We start from the raw sequence: 20892 nt of genomic DNA, 5'->3' as shown, positions 1-20892 counted from the left end.
TTGAGTAAAAAAAATGTAAGAACAAAAATATTTTTGAGCAAATAAATTAACGAACGGTAAAATTGGTCCATTTTTAATTTTTCACAAGTATCTTTGACACTTTTACCTATCTTAAATGAAAGACATTGTAGACACTAGTGCTTAATTGTTCATTAGTATTTAATAGTGTATATTTTGTCTTGGCGTTAGATGTATATATGCGATAAATTTAGGACGAGATGTCATAATGTATGTTATTTGCAAATGAGATAATTTTAATTAACGAGACTCGGACAAAGTTAATATATACCAAGATGGACGTATATAGACAAACCGTGAAGTCTAAAGTGTTTATGTTAATCAAACTCAAGGCATAACATTTCAAGTGCAAGTTAAGTGATGTAATACATGAAGTTATCATAGAAGTGAGGATTGATACCCATATCATCCAAAAGAAAGAAATTTTTAAGTAAATTAGGTCTAATCAAAGGTAATATGGATATTAACGGTGATACCACACATCGTATTGGTAGGATGAATGAAATGGAGGCTCATATCTAAATTTTGTGTGACAAAATGTGTCAAAACTTAAAAGTTACAAAATAATGGTTAAACATACTATGTTGTATGGAGCGGAGTATTGGTGAATCAAACTCTTTTCAAAATATGAAAGTTATGAAAAAGCGGAAGATGAGATGGACGTGTGAACATAATAGGAAAGATAAGACTAGAAATGAAGATATGCACAACCAAATATAGGAGGTTTGACTGAGATGCTTTAGACATGTGAAGAGAAGATGTACTGATCTCCTACTGAAAAGATGTGAGATGTTCACAATGGATGGTTTCAGAAAAGGTAGAGATAAACAGAAGAAGTATTGAGGAGATGTTACATATGTTCAACTTACCAAGGACATAACAGAATTAAGTTTATGAAAAACATAAATCAAAAGATAAAAATGGTAGGCAGTTTGTACTGTCTCGTTTGTTTCATACTATAGTATTACTCTTGTAGCTTCTGTTTCTTCAATGTTCGTTAGTATTTTTTTTTTTACATCAATTATAGTATTATCTTATAATCATAATTATTGTTTTTGTGTTTTCACAATATTGTCATGTCTTGTAATTTAGTATTTTTCCTCAATTTCTTCGCTTGTGTTTTTTTTCTTAAGCCAAGGAGCTATCAAAAATAACATCTCTAACTTTTACTATCTAAGGTAGGAAGTGTGAGAATTGAGTACACACCATTCTCTTTATATCCCATTTATCAAATTTCAGAGATCTTCCTCTAGGTTTCGCTCTATAACACTCACCTTTCTTGTGGTTTATGATATTACGTCTACCTCCCTTATTTTCATTTTTTTATAACCATTCTTTAAACGTAGTTAAAATAAATATAAATTAATTTAGATTTAACCCATATATTTATGAAAGCTTAGATCTAATTTTTAACGATTGCTGCTGGGAAAAGCAATATGACATATCGCCTAATCCCTGATAAATGAGTAGCACTATTATTTCATCTAAAAGTTTCATTTTGTCTACAACATATGTGACATACCGAACATGTGTCTTGAATTTTATTAATTTGATTGTATATATATTAAGGCCCTTAAGTATTAATGTAGCTTTGCTATGTATCTGTCCATCTCCAACACTACTTAGGCCAAAATTCTTGAAAATCATCTTGACCTCCCTGAGTTTACCATGGAATTATGATGATTATCTTATGGTAGATCTGTCTGGAAACCTGTATGATCATCTTTAACCTTATGCCTTGCTTCCACTCATTTTTCTTATGACAGTACAGGTTCTTACTCATTTCCTTTTTCTTCTCAGAAAGTTATTCACCAGTGCGATTTCGTTATGCTGGGAAAGGAACATTAATTCTGCCATCTCTTTAACACACCAAATTCTATTAATTTGGTGAACCTACCTACACATAATGAAATTATAATATTTGGATGAATTTTTAGAATTAACATATCTAATGGGATCGATGACTGAATTTTCTATACACTAAAATAGAAAATAACTAAAAATCACTTTGTAGAACTTTATTGGATATGATAAGAAAATTTTCTATTATATTTCAAAATCACGCAAAATAACCTCTTTTATCAAATAAGTGAGACTAAAATAGGAAAATAATTAATAATCACCTAATGTATAGGATTTGACTTGATATAACAAAAACTAACTCTAAATTGAATGATCAAACATAAAAGGATTAATAATATTTATAGAATCCATTTTTTGTTCCAAAGACATATATACAGCTGCATGACTTAACAACCATTTTTATAACAGAGATGTCACTTCCAATCATGAAGAGCACTGGATACACATTGTAATTTGAGGGAACAAAACATTGTTCTAAAGTAAAAATGATGAAATCAAAATTACAAGACCTTATTTATGTACTAGGCATTTAAAATAAATATCTCTCTCAAATTAGTGAAAAGGCCAGTTGGTCGTGTTATTGAAGTGATTGTCTTGTGTGTTCCAACCCTGAGTATATTCATTGGAATTTTGGTGGTCTCTTGACGATAAACTCTGAATTGTTTTGACCAATCCTGAAAAATATTGTTAACAAGATGAGACAAGTTATATTGAGCATTACTAATTAATATTATTAATGATAATTTATGGAGAGTAAAAGAGAGAAATTAACATGCCTATATGATGATCCTTGATTGTTTTGATCAATATCTTTCCAAAATGATTGGTATCTTACACTTGCTCTATTAGGTGACCTTCTTATAGGACCTCCATTGCTACTGCTAATTCCATTTTCTTGACCAGCCATCAACTTAGACTTGATCAAATGACCATTTAGTTTCTCCAGAGTTAGAATATGTGACATGTTATTAGTCTTATTATTTTCATGCTCTTTACAAGAATCAGTTCTCATAGGCTGATTAGTCGTGAACTTTGATTTCAAAGACGACTCTCTTTTACGAGGAAAACTGAAGGAAGTAGTAGATGCAACATCGGGCACTGATTTGAACGAGGACGAAACTCCAAGGATATAAAATGTGTAAGCCAACCACTTACACATTCATCAAATACTATTACAACAAGAGATTGCTCTTACACTACCTCAATTCACAATATAAATGTTTGCGAGACAATATTTTCTTGGTGGTTTATTAATGACGAGGTGAATTGTCTGAGCATCCATTGCCAACTATATAAAAAAAAAATTATGATTATTTGAATTGAAAATAAGTTATTTCGAGATTAATTCCATAACACTATATTTTTGAGATAAATTATCCCATAATTTTATCCTAAACAAACACGGATAAACTCATCCTATGCAAAATATTGCAATTTATAATAAAATCTATATAATTTTTGAATATCTAAACTTTTAATTCAAAATATCTAATTAATATAATCTAATTTAATTTTAAAAATTAATTAAATTAATTCGAAAGACACAATATGACAATTTAAAAACGGAGGGAGTACTCCTATTTTAGGTCAAATAAGAAAGTCAAGCATGTCTTAACAGCCATTTTCTTAACACAGAGTGATACATATTGTATTTTGAGGCAATAAAACATTGTTTTTAAAATGATATTTCTTCAGACTTGTCAATGTAATCGCTTTATTGGGATAGTCATACCCTTGAGAGTATATTCGTTGAAATTTTGTGATCCGTTGAAGATTGACTCTGAATTATTTTAATCATATATTATTATAAGAGGGAACCAAAAAAGTTAAAAGTTGAATTACGATTTTACTCTTATTACAAATTAAAATGATATAAAAATATTTAATTATTTAATTTAAATATTTAATTATAGTATTTTAATAGAAATGTTAATGACTTTTGCACTTCTTTAGATTAATTCTTAATTAAAATATCTAATTTAATTTATCTTCTTTAAATATTTACCCTTTAAATACATGTGTATGGTTTATCTTCTAGATTAATTTATGTTCTTAATTAATATTTGTTTTTAATTTTTGTAACACTTGACCTTTCAACTTTGTAAGTTAATCTTCATATTCCAAAGCTACATTTTTTCCTATAAATACAATCTTTTAATATTATTTTTATAAAAAGATTTACGTGTGATACAAATTTTGTGTGTGGAAGACTAGAGAAGTTTTAATCAAGTGAAGAAAATTTCAAGGCAAGAGGATTTGTGTCAAGATTACAAGGCATAATGTGATTATAGGAATGAATGTTAATTACTAAAATATCGAAGCTTGATGTATTTATTTATTTTTACTTATTTGTCGAGATCAGAACTATGGTAAGACCCCTCCATTTATGTAGTACAATATCACTTCCATTAACTTGCCTTCCAAATATTTTAATTTTTTATGGTCAAAAGTTAAATGTTTATTACTATAACTTTGTTTCAATTTGCATTATCAAGAAAAAAAAGAAAAAAGATTGTCTTACCATTTTTCTATTTTTCGTTGGTTGCGTTATGCTAAACTTGCTCCTATATATGATACTTTTTCTTTGTATTTGTAATTTTGTTTTAAGAATATATTTGATTGAAGGGTGTATTTTTTGCTATAGAAAATAAGACAAATACAATCATAAAAATAGTGTATAAGACATGCAAAACAATTAATGCTTACGAGATATTCTAATTTCAAATATTAATAATTATATTTTTGCATTTTAAATTTTAAATATTTGTAAAGAATCATTCTTACATGTTCTTGTGGATAAAATCTATAGTTTTTCGACAATTTTCATTAAAATTATCATGAGATTCAAATTCCAAAGTCGAAAAAATAATACACCAAAATGCTTAAGAAGTTAGAAAGATCTTTTTATCCTTTGACCAAATATTACTCCTATTATTTTTTTAACAAAAAAATGTAAAATATATTTCAACAAACTTTTAATTGTAAGAATACTAATATTGTCATTTTGACTCTTCATTAAATTAAAATCTGATTTATTTAATTAAATATTAATATTTTATTTGTATAATTACATAATTTAAATATGAATCATTGCACTTTAAATCTTAGTTATTTTCTTCTAATAAGTTTTTTATTTATAAATTTTAATTACTTAATTGCATTCTACTTAATGAGAAGGAGAATTTCATCTTTTACGAATTAATGTCAAACATTTTATCTTCTTGAAATGTATAAATATTAATTTAATTTCAACATTTTTATGATACAAAAAAGACATTTTAAGAAAGTTAATTATAAGATAGTGTGCCTCCATTTTTGTTTTTGCTACTTTATTTTATCTTTTAAAACAAATATATAATTTATATATCAAAATTATAATAAAGGAAGGACTAAATATAAAAAAAATTCTTCAAGTTAATTATACATTACAAACATTTTTTTTAAAAGTTAAATTATTTATCATTTTATTCATCGTTATGAAGTAACGTGGAACGCACGTGTCCATATACTAGTAAATTCTGAAAAGTATTAACAAGATAAAATTGAGTAATATTGATTAAACACTTGAGTTCACACTCACTAGTCACTACTAAAGATCTTAGCCTTCGCAATTATTTGTTTTTCCAGAAAAATTCGACCAACTAAACATGACAAAATCACATTATTAACTAAAATTAAGAAGTTTACTAAAATTAAGACGTTTTAATTTTAATGAAAATCTCCGACACCATTTCACTGAACAACCCTCTCGTCGACGATTTAACTGACGCTGATTATCGTTCCTCCGATGACCGCATCGACGAGCTCGACGTTGCTGACAGAAACAGCAGTAACGATGATGAGTTCCTCTTATCCAATGAATCTGAACAGGACGATGAAGAAATCATCTCCATATTCCCATCCTGAATTTACAAAGAGGGGCCTGGAATCAGCTTCTGAAGGTGGAAAAATGGTTCTGCTTTCGCAAGATGGGTTCAGCAATCCTCTTATAAATGTTGGAATTTCTGAGTCGGTGGAACTTTTGGTTCCACAGTTAACTAGGGATGATAGTAATGAGGGTGAAACTTGGAGATTTTCATCTCAAGCTGCCCTTGGTTCAATTGCTAGAAATTCCTTTTCTGGTAATTAGCATGTTATATGGCAAGGGAGTGATGCAACTCATGTTGGAAGAAGATCTCGCTCTCCTAACACTAGTTGGTTGCTCCAAAGGAAATGTTTTGACAAATCTTGACTATGCCAACAGACCTGGAGCTGATGTTGTTAATGATGAATACGAGAACAACAGATTGACGAAAGTTGTTCATTCTGATTCCAGAAATTCCAGAAGAAGTGTTTTTAGTCGCTTATCTTTGGCTCCTAAAGTACATAAGCCAAGAGAACAAGAATTTGATTATATAGTATGAGCTTCGATGAACATTATATGGATACAACAGTTGATGAAATCATGGACTTGTTATACGAGGATCAGAAAATTGTACCAAAAAAGCCATTGAACCGTAAACCATTTATCCGAAAAGTTGGTTCTGGTGAAACTAATAGGTCAGGAAAACATGCTTCAGTTGTCAAGAATGATGCAGAGCAGACTGCTGATTCAATGATGAGAGTTCTCAAAGAAAGTGCAAATGAAGTTCTTGAAGAAACCATGAACCATATTCTGGCAGAGACCAGAATGGTGGATTTCAAGCGCAGGAGGGAGACGAATCGAACTTCAGAACAGAGTACTGTTAAATTAAACAAAGAAGAAGAGACAAATGCTAATGAACACACAGTCCTTCAGAATGCACAAGGAAACAGTTCTCAAACTGCAGTGGCTAAGGATTCAGCTGATAAGCCATTCAAGCGTAGGAAGCTTGTGCGTCCAGTATTTGATGAGAACAATTGTAGGAGTGATTTGAATCACCAACTTCCTTGTCAGACACTTGACACGGCTAAAACAGGTAACTCAGATTTGATCGAGGTTCAGCCCGCTCTCTAATAATTAAACTATCTAGGTGAACAACAAACTCGACAGTCATCAAGTTCTCCAACATGCTTACTCAAGAGGCGGTTTGCATACACCGAAGCTTTGTATATGATGATTACGAGGCTAAATGTAGGCAGCGCCATGATTGTATACTAAAATCATGTAATATACGACTGTTTTCAGATCTTATGTCGATCTGCAACTCAAGTTTTGTGGAAGTTGGATTTTGTTATGCAAATGAACAAATTCACCCCTTGTGTAAATTTGATATTTGCTTACTTCATTTTGCTCCGCATTATAACATTTTCTTATTTTCGATGATCTTGTCTTTTATCATATTAAATCCATTTTCGTTCAAAGGTGTTCACTCCTATATTTTAAGTTATACTGTTAATTTTTTTTCATTCATTCTTAATCATATATTATATTTTGGATGTGAGCTTTGAGTTTGCTTTTGTTAAGAAAACTTTGGTTCAAAGGAGGTGATTTAGTACCTTCCAGCTATCTTGTTGCTCTGCCTTGTGCCCTCCTATGCAGATAAGGTGATAACTTTGGGCATGGAGCTCTCACAGTGTGACGGGCGATGTGTACACCATATGATATTCACCTTCATATCGATAAGTTGTAGCCTGGAATTCAAATAGAGCAGAGGTTAGCTCACCCTCGCGGAATCACAACTTAGTTAAGGTGATGACTTGAGGCATGATGAGTTCTCATTGCGTGTATGAGGCAACTTAGTTGAGTTAAGGTGATGACTTGGGGCATGGTAACATTGCGTGTACGAGGGTTGAGAATAAATTTTTTCATCATATGACTTGTCGATAATTATTATTTATTTTGTTTTCATACCATATATCATAGGTTATTATGAATAGTTCACCCTCGTGGAATCAAAACTTAATTGGGTATTGTTGGTCCTAATCAAATTTAACATGAATAAAGATTCGATTTTTTTTTGATTGTATGACTTTGTCAACAATTACTATCTATTTCGACTTCATATTAGATAGTTTACCCTCACGGGAACAGAAATTAGTTGGGTACATGCCAATTTTATTTTTGATACTAAAATCACATCTTTTGTTTTTACATAGTTCAAAATTTATTATTTATATGTCATTTGAAATTCTAAATTAAACATATTTTCATATGTTATTTTATTTTTATGACTCACAAGATTTGAAAATTCAATTAAAAAAATGAATTGAAATTATAAAAAAAAATGTTATTATCATCGTTCACTTTTTGATATCACAATTTCATTTTTTAAAGTTAAACTATAAATATTTTAATTTACATTATATGAAACATATTTTTATCAAAATAAAATTAATATCACTTTAAAAAAAATCAAATTAATTTTCGAAATTCGAACGTACACAATAAAATATGAAAGAAGGGTAAACACAAATCGATTTGTCATTTTACAGTTATAACCTTTCTAACAGAATCTCAGTCACCCCAACACCCTCCTCCGCCCAAACCTTTGGTGACATCTGAAGTCGCCACCGCCTATGCCCGCCGTACCACATGCTTCGGAACCTCCAAACGCGGCGATTAATTTCGTTAGTTTTTTTCAAAAATATTTCGTAACTGGAAAAAAATGTTTAGAAAAATTATTTAAATTTATTGATTAGTATTATTACTACTTTCCAAAATGTAGATTAATTATCAAGTGTTTTTAATTGAAACACTTTGAAATAATTGTATAAATTCACAATGTTTTTAAAGTAATTTTAAAATAATGTTGTCCTTTATAAAAATAAACATCATATTTTATTTTTGTTTCAATCAAATATCTTATTAAATTAGTATTAATTAGTTAGATTATATTTTCAAAAAAAATAATAACGGCTCTTGTTATTAATCCTTTTCAATGTAAATTTAAATTCCAAAGCACACTATAAATACATACTATCAGTTCCATCCATAACGGCTCTTCTCTTTTCAAGGCTCCTCGATCGCTCTTCTCTTCTCTTCTCTCATAGATACAACGGCTCTTGTTAAAGGTCTTTCTCTCTTCTTCTGCATAAGTTTGAATTCCATTTTCAATTTGGATTTTAAAAGAAATCAAGTTTTTTTCTGGGTGTGTATGCTGCAGACAATGGTGAAGATCATGGTGGCGAGGACAAAACAAGAAGGAGCTGGTTGTCAGGCAAATGATGAGAGACAGACATTGGTACGCTTCTTGAATCCCACTATATTCAGCTACTTTTTCCTATGGCTTAGGGTTTGGGGGCTTAGTTGATTGATTGATCAATTGAACCTCAAAATCAACTCGTAGAAATGTGTAATTTAGTAAATCATGCCTGGGATCATTTATCTTCAATTATTATTCCATCTATTTCAAGTTTGAAAAAATTTCTTTGAAAATTCATTCACTAAAGTTTCAATTCAAACCCTTGTCTGCTTCTAACGTATATATTACTTCACATTTGAAAATCAAAATTGAAAGATGGAGCGGCCAAGAAACGACGAGAATTTTCTAATGTATCGAATCATCAACTGTCTCTGCTGATCTCTTATTCTTCCGACCTTGTGTGAGTGTTTCCCTGTTTTTGGTCTCAACTTTTTTTCTTTTTTTACTGTAAGAAAGTATTTATCATATTTTTTTGTGTGTATTTTCTTATTACTGGTTCAATGATTCATTTTCTGTATGTTGGAATCATCTTCTGTATGCCTATGGGGTTTCTATAAATTTGTGCAAGTGAAATGTCGGTGAGTTTTGTGATTTTTTTTTGGGTGGGTGGGTGGGTTTATTCTAAGATTTTAGATAAGTAAAATGATTGAAGGTTTTTGATATGAGGGTGAAAATTAAAGTTCTGAAAATCAAGTGAAATGATATGAGGGTTTTTGATACAAGGGGATTTACGGGATTTCAATTTTTTGGCCAAGATTGTGATATTTGGAAGTTGAATCTTTTCTAAAATTATGTCTGAGTTAAGTATTCTTTAATGGTTAAAAAGTATTATGAATCTTGCCACTTTGCATTTCGAACATTTGAAGAAAGTTCTAATGTTTATGTTATTAGGTTGAAGAAAAGTTTTCACACTAAGGTTTCTATTACTATATAAGCTGATTTTCACTAATGTAAGTAATTTAGTAATACAGTTCCAGCATCCTCCGCTGTCAGACCAAGCGGTAAACCTGTTTCTATTCAAACTGTTCTTCATTTTAATTCATTGATCCCTTTTACCTAGCATGATCAGTTGGCTCATCCATGATTAGAACTAAAAATATCATTTTTTAGAGTTTGATTGCTCAACATGGATTATAATCCTTCAAAATTTCCCTGTTTGGTCATTTAAAATATGTTTGTCTTGTCTTCTGCTCTAATTGTTCCTTTTCTCATCTCCTTTATCTTGATTAATTTGTGAAACTTCAGCATCACTTCTGTCATGTTAGTATAGTATAGTGATTTATACTCAAAACCATGTACATGCAGAGAAGATCAAGATTGATGGGATAAAACAAGACCCTTGGTTCAATCCTTTTCCCTTCATTGTGAAAGGTTAGAAAAAACTTCATTGGGTAAGAAACACAATATTTGATGATTACTCAACCCAACTCATTTTTTTAATGTGTTCTTTTTGTTAAACTATATAAATTGAATTGTTTAAGTGCAATCTAACTTTGTTTTTTTTAGGTCGGGGGGGGGGGGGGGGGGGAGGGGCAGCCTCGGGGCACGACGGTGCCTGGAGGATGCTCGGGGGGGGGGGGCCTCGGGGCACGACGGTGCCTCGAGGATGCTCGGGGGGGGGGGGGGGGGGGGGGGCCTCGGGGATCGACGGTGCCTCGAGGATGCTCGGGGGGGGGGGGGGGGGGGGGGCCTCGGGGATCGACGGTGCCTCGAGGATGCTCGGGGGGGGGGGGCCTCGGGGATGCTCGGGGGGGCGGGTGCCCCGAGGATGCTCGGGGGGGGGGGGGGGGCCTCGAGGATGCTCGGGGGGGCGGGTGCCCCGAGGATGCTCGGGGGGGCCTCGAGGATGCTCGGGGGGGCGGGTGCCCCGAGGATGCTCGGGGGGGCCTCGAGGATGCTCGGGGGGGCGGGTGCCCCGAGGATGCTCGGGGGGGCCTCGAGGATGCTCGGGGGGGCGGCCTCGGGGCACCGTCGTGCCCCGAGGATGCTCGGGGGGGCGGCCTCGGGGCACCGTCGTGCCCCGAGGATGCTCGGGGGGGCGGCCGCGGGGCACGACGGTGCCTCGAGGCTGCTCGGGGGGGCGGCCGCGGGGCACGACGGTGCCTCGAGGCTGCTCGGGGGGGCGGCCGCGGGGCACGACGGTGCCTCGAGGCTGCTCGGGGGGGCGGCCGCGGGGCACGACGGTGCCTCGAGGCTGCTCGGGGGGGCGGCCTCGGGCACGACGGTGCCTCGAGGCTGCTCGGGGGGGCGGCCTCGGGCACGACGGTGCCTCGAGGCTGCTCGGGGGGGCGGCCTCGGGCACGACGGTGCCTCGAGGCTGCTCGGGGGGGCGGCCTCGGGCACGACGGTGCCTCGAGGCTGCTCGGGGGGACGGGGGGCGGCCTCGGGGCACGACGGTGCCTCGAGGCTGCTCGGGGGGGCGGCCTCGGGGCACGACGGTGCCTTTACTTTTTTCTTTCAAAGATTTCCTTTTTAAAACAATTTGTTATTTTTTTTCTAAAATTTGTAAATTGGCAAGTTTGGAAAAGGTAGCAGAGCCTGAACTTGATGCTATCTTGCTCTTACTTAGTTATATTTAGATGCTTATGCCAGACTTGGGTAGCACAGTCGTTTGCTAAACGAAGAAATTGAAAACATTTGTTTGTTTTTATATTTTCAACTAACTCCTTAATTATTAATGTACCATAATTATTGTCTGTTTTTGGCTGTTTTAACTTATGACTATACACTTGCAGTTCTACATTTTGCAACAATGGTTGTGTGTGTTTCACGGGTAGAAGAAAGAAAAAAGTATGTAGGTCAAATGAATGAGAAAATTACATGGTCTTAATCTCCTTCATATTCTTAATGTTGCTTTCGACATTACAACGGCTGGGATGTTAGGGATTCAATTTAGGTCCAATTATTGCAAAAGCTTAGTCTTGGTTTGTTAAAGTACCATACGATGAAGCCTATACCTGTAGTCCATTGTTGAATACATATTACTGTCACTGTACTCTGATCAAACTAAAAGGTCACTGGTTTAATGCTGTAGAGTTCTATAGAGTGGTGCTAATGCTTTCCATCTTTTGATGTCATGCACTGGTACTGTTTTGTGATTAGTTGATTTGTCTTGGTTCTAATTCAATCATTTGTTTTTCTTCCTTATGCTAATAATTGCTATTTGAACAATCTGACCATATTTGTATTCAGGGACATTGTGGTTCTTGTTGGTCTTGTTGTGGTGCTGCTGAGTCGTTGTCTGATTGTTTCTGTATTCATTTTGGCTGGGTAAATTCATTCCTTCATGCAAAAACTTGCAAGTTTATTCTAGTTATGGTCGCTAATGATTCAATTTTATGTGTGAGGCAGAATATCTCTGTGGCAGCAAATGATATCGTAGGAAATACACTTCTTGTACTTCTGAGGAAATACATCTTTTCTATATATTGTAGGATTTTTATACCCATCTTTAAAAAAATAAAATTATTATGCTCGACTAATAAATTTTATCAGTTTCCTACAGTGTGTCAAAGATGAGAGGAAGCTCAATGCTGAAATTGTTGATCTGCAGGTTCAAAACCTCAAGGTTTTTCTAAGTTACAAGTGATTGAGGAATTGGACCTGTGAAACTGTTGATTGAAAGATCAATCATACCGAGTCTTGAAGCATTTGAGATAGTAGCAGATATAAATCCACTCAGATTGTTGTTTGCACAAATCAATGTTTCTAGGCTGGGGATCCCACTGCCTAAATCTGCTGGTAGATTACCTGAAAACATGTTTTCGTCGAGTACGACTGCCCTCAGCGCTGACATGTTGAAAATGCTTGTGGGGATGGAACCAGTAAGCTTACATCCGGATAATGACAGAATCTGTAGTTTCTTAAGATTACCTAGCTCCACTTGGTATCTCTCCTGTCAAGTGAAGAAATATATATATGAGTACTAAATTGAAAAAATTAAAATTTCTTGCTAGGAGATCTTTGAAGATGGTCACATATAGTTGTTGGAAGCTCACCTGTAAGATTATTGTTGGAAAGAGCAATGATTCGCAGTGTTGTAATGTTATATAAATTGATGGTGGCATAGAGCCAGTAAGATGGTTACTTTCCAGGTTTAAAGCAGTCATGTAAGATCACCAAGTTCTCGAGGGATCTCTCCTTCGAGGAAATTTCCCGCTATTCTTAACACTTCCAGCTTTGTTAGATTGATGGGATTTTTCCCGAAAATTGATTGCTCCACAGGTGCAAAATGCGAAGGTCTACTAGCAAACTTAAAAATGATGGAATGGCACCAGTAAAGTTATTGTTTGCGATATCAATCAATCTCAACCTCTGCAAATGAGCCAACTCTTGGGGCAAATTCCCATGAAATCTGTGAGAGGTTTCCAAGGTGTGGAGGAATGGTACCATGAAGTTGCATACAAGAAATGTCTAAAGCTGTGACTCGATGGTGTCGGGAGGTGCAAGTGATTCCAATCCAGGAGCAAACAGGGGTGGAAGAAGACCAGTTGGTTGCTAAGATGTTGTTACTACAAGTTCATACATTAGTGAGACTGAGTCAACAGTCCATTTCTTTGGCATTATCGTATCCATGGAAATTCATAAGTCATATTTCTTTGGCATATGTGGACTTTTCATAGTCATATGTTTTGGTCTATGGAGTATATTTTGGTTTAGAGTGTCAATTGTTTTTTGTGTTTAATGAGATGTGCAATTAACTCCAACCTCAAATTAAGTCTTGGTCTTTCTGCCATTAGTTTTTTTGGGTTAAGACTATTATTTGGTAAGGAGGAAAAATGTTTTCTCAGAAAATATTTTCTTGGAAAACGAGTGATTTATAATTTATTTTCTCATGTTTGGTTGATGAATAAAAAAAAAAAATTAATGTTTGATTGGTGAATGAAAATTCACAAAATATCTTTTATTTTTGGCTTGAGACAGTAAGACTAAAAGATACTCTTTAGGAAAATAATGTATGATCCGAAAATTAAACCCGATAATTGATCTAGGACCCAATCCTGACAACCAAACTAGGACAAGACCCTGATAACCATCCAAAATCCCACCATGAGATTTGACCCAAGAAATTTTTTTTCAAAAATAAAATTTGACGGGGTCGCGCAAGCTTGCGGGTAGGGATGGCATAAAAATGATTGGTAAATCAAACTCTTTTCAAAATATGAAAATTATAAAAAAAAAAAAAAGAGGAAGATGAGATGAACGTGTGAACATAATAGATAAGACTAGAAATGAAGATATGCACAACCAAATATTGGAGGCTTGACTGAGATGGTTCAGACATGTGAAGAGAATATGTACCGATCTCCTACTGAAAAGATGTGAGATGTTCACAATGGATGATTTTAGGAGAGGTAGAGATAGACAGAAGAAGTATTGGCATATGTTCAACTAACCAAGGACATAATAGAATTAAGTTTATGAAAAACATAAATCAAAAGATAAAAATGGTAGACAGTTTGTACTGTCTCGTTTGTTTCATACTATAGTATTACTCTTGTAGCTTCTTGTTTCTTCAATATTCGTTAGTATTTTTTTTTACATCAATTATAGTATTATCTTGTAATCATAATTATTGTTGTTGTTTTTTCACAATATTACCATGTCTTGTAATTTAGTATTTTTCCTCAATTTCTTCGCTTGTGTTTTTTTCTTAAGCCCTATCAAAAACAACATCTAACTTTTACTACCCAAGGTAGGGAGTGTGAGAATTGAGTACACACCATTCTCTTTATATCCCATTTATCAAATTTCAGGAACCTCCCTCCAGGTTTCGCTCTATAACACTCACATTTCCTGTGGTTTATGATATTACGTCTACCTCCCTTATTTCCATTTTCTTGTAATCATTCTTTAAACCTATTTATAATAAATATAAATTAATTTAGATTTGATCATTTTTTATGAAAGTTTAGATCTTTTTTTTAACGATTTATCTCTATTCATTGGATCATGTTTCTTATTCACTTGTGTAAAATTTTTTAACTAAAACAAAAGCTGATTGTTCTTATCGCATTTCTCTCTTGGGGAGTTTTTATCTTCTATTTGAAGAAATTGTTATCAGATTATGATGAATTATTGTGGGGGGAATCTATATGAATTGGTAAAGATGAATGGAGATGAAGAGTTAAATATTTAGTGAAAATGATGGGTCCGCTTGAATGAAGACTTTAATCTTTATTGGATTAAAAAAATACGTATTTGTGTTGATTTATTTTTTAAATAATTGTTAAATGAGTTATTTTTTATATAATATTTATTAATATGAAGAAATTAATCCAAAGAAGGGTGAAATTGTCAAATCTAAATTAATTTATATTTATTTTAAATAAGTTTAATGGAAATAAAGAAGGTAAACATAATATTCTAAATCACATAAGAAATGAATGTTATAGAGCGAAATTTAGAGGGGGGTTTCTGAAATTTGATAAATAGGATATAAATGGTAAATAAATTAAAGTGGAGGAAATATAAAATATAAATAACTTGTAGAAATATATTTGAATATGTAGGTATTTCCACTTATCAGTTGGGAGCCGAATTAACCGAAAACATTAATACGAATTTCCTTTTTTTTTTAAAAAAAAAAAGAAGAGAAAATTCTAGAAAGAAGTTCCATTTCTAGAACTACCTTCTCTTCGCCGACACAAAATCGCAATTCTCAGAAAATCGAATCACAAAAGTTAACAACAATGGCGTCGGCAGGCAAATCGCTGATTCAAACTGTAAAACGCTACTTGAAGAAGCCATGGGAGATCACAGGACCTCAATCGAGTCCAGAATATGTATCCGCCGTACCAAAAGCTACAGAGTACAGAGTTACCTGCCCTGCTACAGCACAAGCTCAAGCTATAATCCCCACCTCAAATCCCGATACGGTATACGATATCAAGTACTTCTCTCGTGACCAGCGGCGTAATCGTCCTCCTATAAGGCGCACTGTTCTTAAAAAAGATGATGTTGAGAAGATGATGAAGGAGAAGACATTTAGTATTGATGGTTTTCCGAAACCCTACTTGACTGCTAAAGTTGAGGAAGATTATAATGCTATTGGTGGTGGATACCAGAAATGAAGGTACCTATATTAGATATCGCTTATTTAATTTTTCCTCTAGCTCCGTCTCAATTTAAATGTCTTATTTGATCCATTATTTTAGTAGGCGTTTGATCATGTTTTATCTTAAAATTTGAATATCCATGTGTCATGATAGTAAGTTTTTCAGTTCCGGCATCCTATTTGGCAAATTCAAGACACATGTTTTTCAGTTCCGGCATCCTATTTGGCAAATTCAAGACATATTAGGGAACTTTATACATATTTTTAATTTAAGACCGTAAAATTCAAAAGTTCATATGATCATGTTTTATCATAAAATTTGAATATCCATGTGTCATGATAGTAAGTTTTTCCGTTCCGGCATCCTATTTGGATGATTCAAGACACATGTTAGGGAACTTTATACATATTTTTAATTTAAGACTGTAAAATTAAAGAGTTTCGTTTATTTCTTGAACTCCGTATTAGGGTAAATTAAGACATTTAAATTGGAGCGGAGGTGGTAGCAGTTTTAGTGCATTTATCTATTTGTTCTGTTAGGTGTGTTTTCTTTGGGAAAAATATTCTTCATGGAAAATATTTTGGCGAGAGATCAGTGTTTGGCTTGATATATATTTCAAGTGGGTGATATATCATATATGGTGAGAATTTTGATATTGAGGGTGGATAGCAATTGTAAAACTGGTTTGATTGAAGCAAGTAATATGAAATATATAGATATTGGGATATAGATATATAGGAAAATGACATGACATCTGCCCATATGTGGTAGAAGCTCAGGGGAGTAACTAAATACTGGAAAAGTTCCGGGAAAAAATAAATAAAATTCTAGCCATGCTAAATGCACAATGGAATGATTCGGTGTTGGTTTTATATCTGTGTATTCACTCCATGAAGTTAGAATTTCTTGTTTGAGTGATTAGACAATACAAGTCCTTGACGGGTAATGCATGGTTTGCTTTGAATAAGGAGCGGAGACAGATACATGATGTTGATTGATATTCTGATTGGAGAGAAAAAAAAAGCTAGCCTATTTGTCATATCCTCCTCCGTTGAAGGATGAAGCAGGAGTTTGCCAAATTAAGGAATCTGTTTCGTATTTGATCTTTAAACTGCAAATGAAATATCAAACAAAGAATTTGGTGAACTGTTGTAGAGAAAGTCTGCCATATAAGATTGTACAAACATTACTCTGAAGAGTAAAAATCTTAAAATGTTAGAGGAAACAAATGCAATTCTAGTGAAAAAGGGATGCTTTTGGAACAACAAAGATAGCAGAATATATCCCAATTTTTCTATGTATTACATTTCCTTCAAGAGTTACCTTTTATTTTTATTAAGTTTGTAATATCATTAAAAGGCATATTCAAGAAAATACAAATAGAACATAGTACAAAAGACGGTGATTTTATTTTGCTAGCTCCATAAACAAAAATAAAAGACTATGCTATAACTAGGAAACTGACAAAATCCAAGAACTTCTCTGGGCTATTTACAGTGGTTAGAAAGTTCCAACTTGAAAGGCTTATAACTAGACAATCTACCTTACAAGATGTGTTGGAGTTGAGATTCATCAAAACATCTATGGTTCCTCTCGTTCCAAAGATGCCAAAAGATAGTAGCGGCACCCTAGATAGATTGTACTTCATGGTTTACTCTTTCACGTTATGATTTTGATCTACAGTAGGATGATGCGTACTTGCAGAATCTGTAACTAATTGCCACTATTTAGCAGTCAAGATAATGAGTCATAACACAGTTTTTTGTTGTTTGTTCGCTTACATATGTTCAATCTGGGATAGAACTGTGAGAGAACTTTGGGGTAAATTCCATGAAGAAAGAAGACTAATACTAGAATCTAGAATTTCCTATATCTAAAACGGTATTCGGTATACAAGATAAAGTCAGTGTAGATATTTCATTCACAGTGAAAATTAACTTCACGTTAGAGGAGTTAAGACTTTGTTGTAACATCTAGAATTGATGGCTTCCTATTCTCCACTAAATGAGATGATGTTTTTAGAAGTATCAAGCAATCCAGCTACATACAATATTTTAACTTGACCAGAAACATCTTGCTTAAAATTTTCACGGATGACGAACCTACTGTGATCACGTTTAGTTACTTTAAATTCAAAGACATAGTTAGAGGTAGATGGTTTCACAAAAATTAAAAGGAAGAACCCTTGCTTTTGAGTTAGAAGGCTAACCAAGCTTCTTATTGCCTCAAAGTTGGAACTTGAGTATTTTTCACAGATTGGGACGAAGGAAGTACCAGATTACGGAGAAAATTAGTAGTATAAATCAGATCTCTTAATTAAACAGGATGAAGAGTTCGTACAGAAAAATTACTGATCAAAGGATTTCTAGTAAGTTACTATCGCTGAGGAAAGGTCATGAAGGTGAAAATTTATTGGTTTATGGTTGCCAAAAAAAGCGCTGCATGGACCATTCCTGAAGGATGAGGTAGCTAATATTTCTAAGCCATATGAAGGGATTAAGGTTACTCAATGTTTCACCGCGGCCTTTTTTCAGGAATGTTGGCGAATTATCATGGGATATATACGTAATGCTCTAAAGTAATTTTCTTTTTTTATATGTTCAAGACTTCCAAAAACAATGCATCTTCTTTATTGCTTTGACACCAAAAATATGTGATATAGAAGAAATGAGGGATTTCAAGCTATTATACTCGATCGAGACAAGCATATACTTTATTGGTAAGTTGAGACCAACATATGGATAATCATTAGAAAACTGCTAACTACAGATCACTTATGTTTGTTTCGATTGTCAACAAATGCCTGGAAAGAAATGGGACCAGGCAAGGTTTGAATACCTTGTAAACCGGTGGTTGGAAAAGCTTTTACCATGTAAGCATTTCCTATATCTTTTGGAAGTTACACATGGGATGTGGCATCACCACATACAAGTTCTCAATTCTAACTAATGGTAATGATTCTTACCTTCTCCGAGGGGATTGAGGTAAGCAGATCGTTTGTCACCCTTACTGTGATGGAGGGACCTCAGCAAGATGCTGGGGATCTACTTTGAGGAGGAGATGGGATAATAATATAAGAGTTTGGACATAAATGGCGCTCAAGAGAACATGTCACACATTTTTTATGCTGAATTTCTGATGACACATTGATTTTTTGAGATGTAGCGGAGATGTGACTGAAGTTTCTCAGACTCATTGTGTTGTTCTTTTTCTGGCTGCTTTTTGTATTGCATATAACCAAAAAGTTCCGGAACACAGTCAATGAAGTTCTTAGCATACAATGACCAGCAAATATTCTTGCTTCCAGAGATGAAAATAGGAGGGGGACTATGAGAAGGCTAGGGAGAACAAAAACACTCTCATTTGTAGAGTTTGAAAAAGTTATTAAAGAACAAACGGATAGGCAGAAACATGATCACATTACAAATGCCCCTAACTAGTAAAGCTGTAGTATCTAAGGGAAGCGAAGATTCGTGAAGGATAACCTCCCGAAGGAGCGATGTGGGAAACTGATTGCCTTTGTAAGAGAAAAATCATTAGTTGAGTGGCCACGTGAGATATTATCTCTTTAACTTGTGAACCTTCTTTGGTGGGCATTCCTTTAGGTTTTAGAAATCATTTCTAAGAAAGGTAATTTTGAATTCGTGGAATTTTCCGTGCTTATTCATTCATCCATTTATGTTTGGATAGGAACACGTCGATTCAGGGAAGCAGCAATTGTCTGCATTGCGACATAGCCTGCAATATTTTCTTTACATGAGATTATTTCGTATAATTCTTAACTAATGGAATTCAATCCCTTTTTACCAGGCTCTCTAGTCATGGCTAACTCGTCCTGCTGCAATAACGTGCCTGGTGTGTGTGTGTTCTCTGGTGTAAATTGGTCAGAGTCAGTTGTTGCTTCATGATGTACCATTTGGAATTTTCAGGAATTGGTAGTGCCATAGCATTATGATATTTGTAACATCTTCTGTTTTAATTGTGAATCAATTCTAAAAAGAATATCTCGTTTTATATTTAGCTAGTTTTTCAATCTTATCAGATTTAAAAGTTTCGAATTCCAATTGTGTCTTGTCACAGTCCAATTTTTTTTCTCCAATAAATGTGTGCCGTCTTTATATTCGTTTGGCGGTCACGCATGCTCCAACTAAACGCAATTTGAAAATGATCTCAATTCATAATCATATATTTTGACGTGTCTTACCATGTTTTATATCACAGGTCCTGTTTTTTTTTTATTTAATTATGAATTATATATATTTAAAATAAAAAAAATGTACACTTATAGAACATCTCGTAAAAAACAACTCCAAAGAAATTTAGAATTGGGAATTTAGTTTCCGACTCAATTTAAATTACGTATGTGCTTCAAAGAGTTTATTAAAGCATTGTAGATTTAATTTTTAATTAATAAAATACAAATGTATTTGAAATTTTAAATTTAAACTTTTTGATTTCCTTGATTATATATAGATATATGTCTTCACATTCACAAAGTCCCATCACTTTATTAGTAGGCACAATTTTCCCTATTTGGGGCCAGGAATTATTCTTCTTCTTTTTTTTCTCTCTATTGATAAAGGGAGAAATAGATGTTTGAACTACAAGTAACTAACTTCAGAAGAAAAAAGAGGAAAATATATACACGGTATCCACTAATAAATATTATTGAATTCTGTGGAAAAAGTCAAAAGACATGTTTTTTTTTTAAGTGGATGATATAGAATCATTGAAAATTTTGATTAGAAATTTAAAAAGTCTATAATATATTTTTTTTTAAAAATAATTTTTTTAATTTTTTAATTAAAATATTTTAAAATCAAAAGGATCAAAATATTTTTAAAAAATAA

General features: G+C 33.8%; 2 protein-coding genes across 48 annotated transcripts; both read left to right on the top strand.

The window, feature by feature from the left end:
- Positions 1 to 8737: 8737 nt before the first annotated feature.
- LOC138341755 (uncharacterized) lies at positions 8738 to 13697 on the top strand. Of its 47 annotated transcripts, XR_011214659.1 has the most exons (8): positions 8738 to 8853; positions 8946 to 9023; positions 9300 to 9384; positions 10290 to 10355; positions 12177 to 12254; positions 12336 to 12414; positions 12480 to 12808; positions 12941 to 13697. XR_011214659.1 is itself a non-coding variant. In XM_069293441.1 (5 exons), the coding sequence occupies exons 2-5, from the start codon at positions 8949 to 8951 to the stop codon at positions 12591 to 12593; spliced, it is 288 nt and encodes a 95-aa protein (XP_069149542.1). In that variant the 5' UTR covers positions 8738 to 8853; positions 8946 to 8948; the 3' UTR covers positions 12594 to 13697. The 47 variants fall into 47 exon arrangements, 3 of the variants coding, with proteins under 3 accessions (XP_069149542.1, XP_069149543.1, XP_069149541.1); XR_011214667.1 differs by lacking the exon at positions 12336 to 12414 and having other exon boundaries at positions 10290 to 10375; positions 12538 to 12808; XR_011214644.1 differs by having other exon boundaries at positions 10290 to 10375; positions 12480 to 13697.
- A 1797-nt stretch (positions 13698 to 15494) lies between these two features.
- LOC101250768 (uncharacterized) lies at positions 15495 to 20062 on the top strand. Its single transcript, XM_069293439.1, has 2 exons — positions 15495 to 16059; positions 19853 to 20062. Exon 1 carries the CDS (start codon positions 15677 to 15679, stop codon positions 16055 to 16057), a length of 381 nt encoding a protein of 126 aa, XP_069149540.1. The 5' UTR covers positions 15495 to 15676; the 3' UTR covers positions 16058 to 16059; positions 19853 to 20062.
- Positions 20063 to 20892: the final 830 nt, after the last annotated feature.

This window comes from Solanum lycopersicum, chromosome 2, assembly GCF_036512215.1.
Source record: "Solanum lycopersicum chromosome 2, SLM_r2.1".
NCBI lineage: Eukaryota > Viridiplantae > Streptophyta > Magnoliopsida > Solanales > Solanaceae > Solanum > Solanum lycopersicum.
Note: the sequence above shows the minus strand (reverse complement) of the source record. Positions and strands in the feature narration are given on the sequence as shown.

Coding starts and splice junctions, on each gene's coding strand:
- LOC138341755 (XM_069293440.1), top strand. CDS start 8,949: ATGGTGAAGATCATGGTGGCGAGGACAAAACAAGAAGGAGCTGGTTGT. Junction 12,255..12,335: donor TCTGTATTCATTTTGGCTGG/GTAAATTCATTC, acceptor TGTGTGAGGCAG/AATATCTCTGTGGCAGCAAA. Junction 12,415..12,479: donor ATACATCTTTTCTATATATT/GTAGGATTTTTA, acceptor AAATTTTATCAG/TTTCCTACAGTGTGTCAAAG.
- LOC101250768 (XM_069293439.1), top strand. CDS start 15,677: ATGGCGTCGGCAGGCAAATCGCTGATTCAAACTGTAAAACGCTACTTG.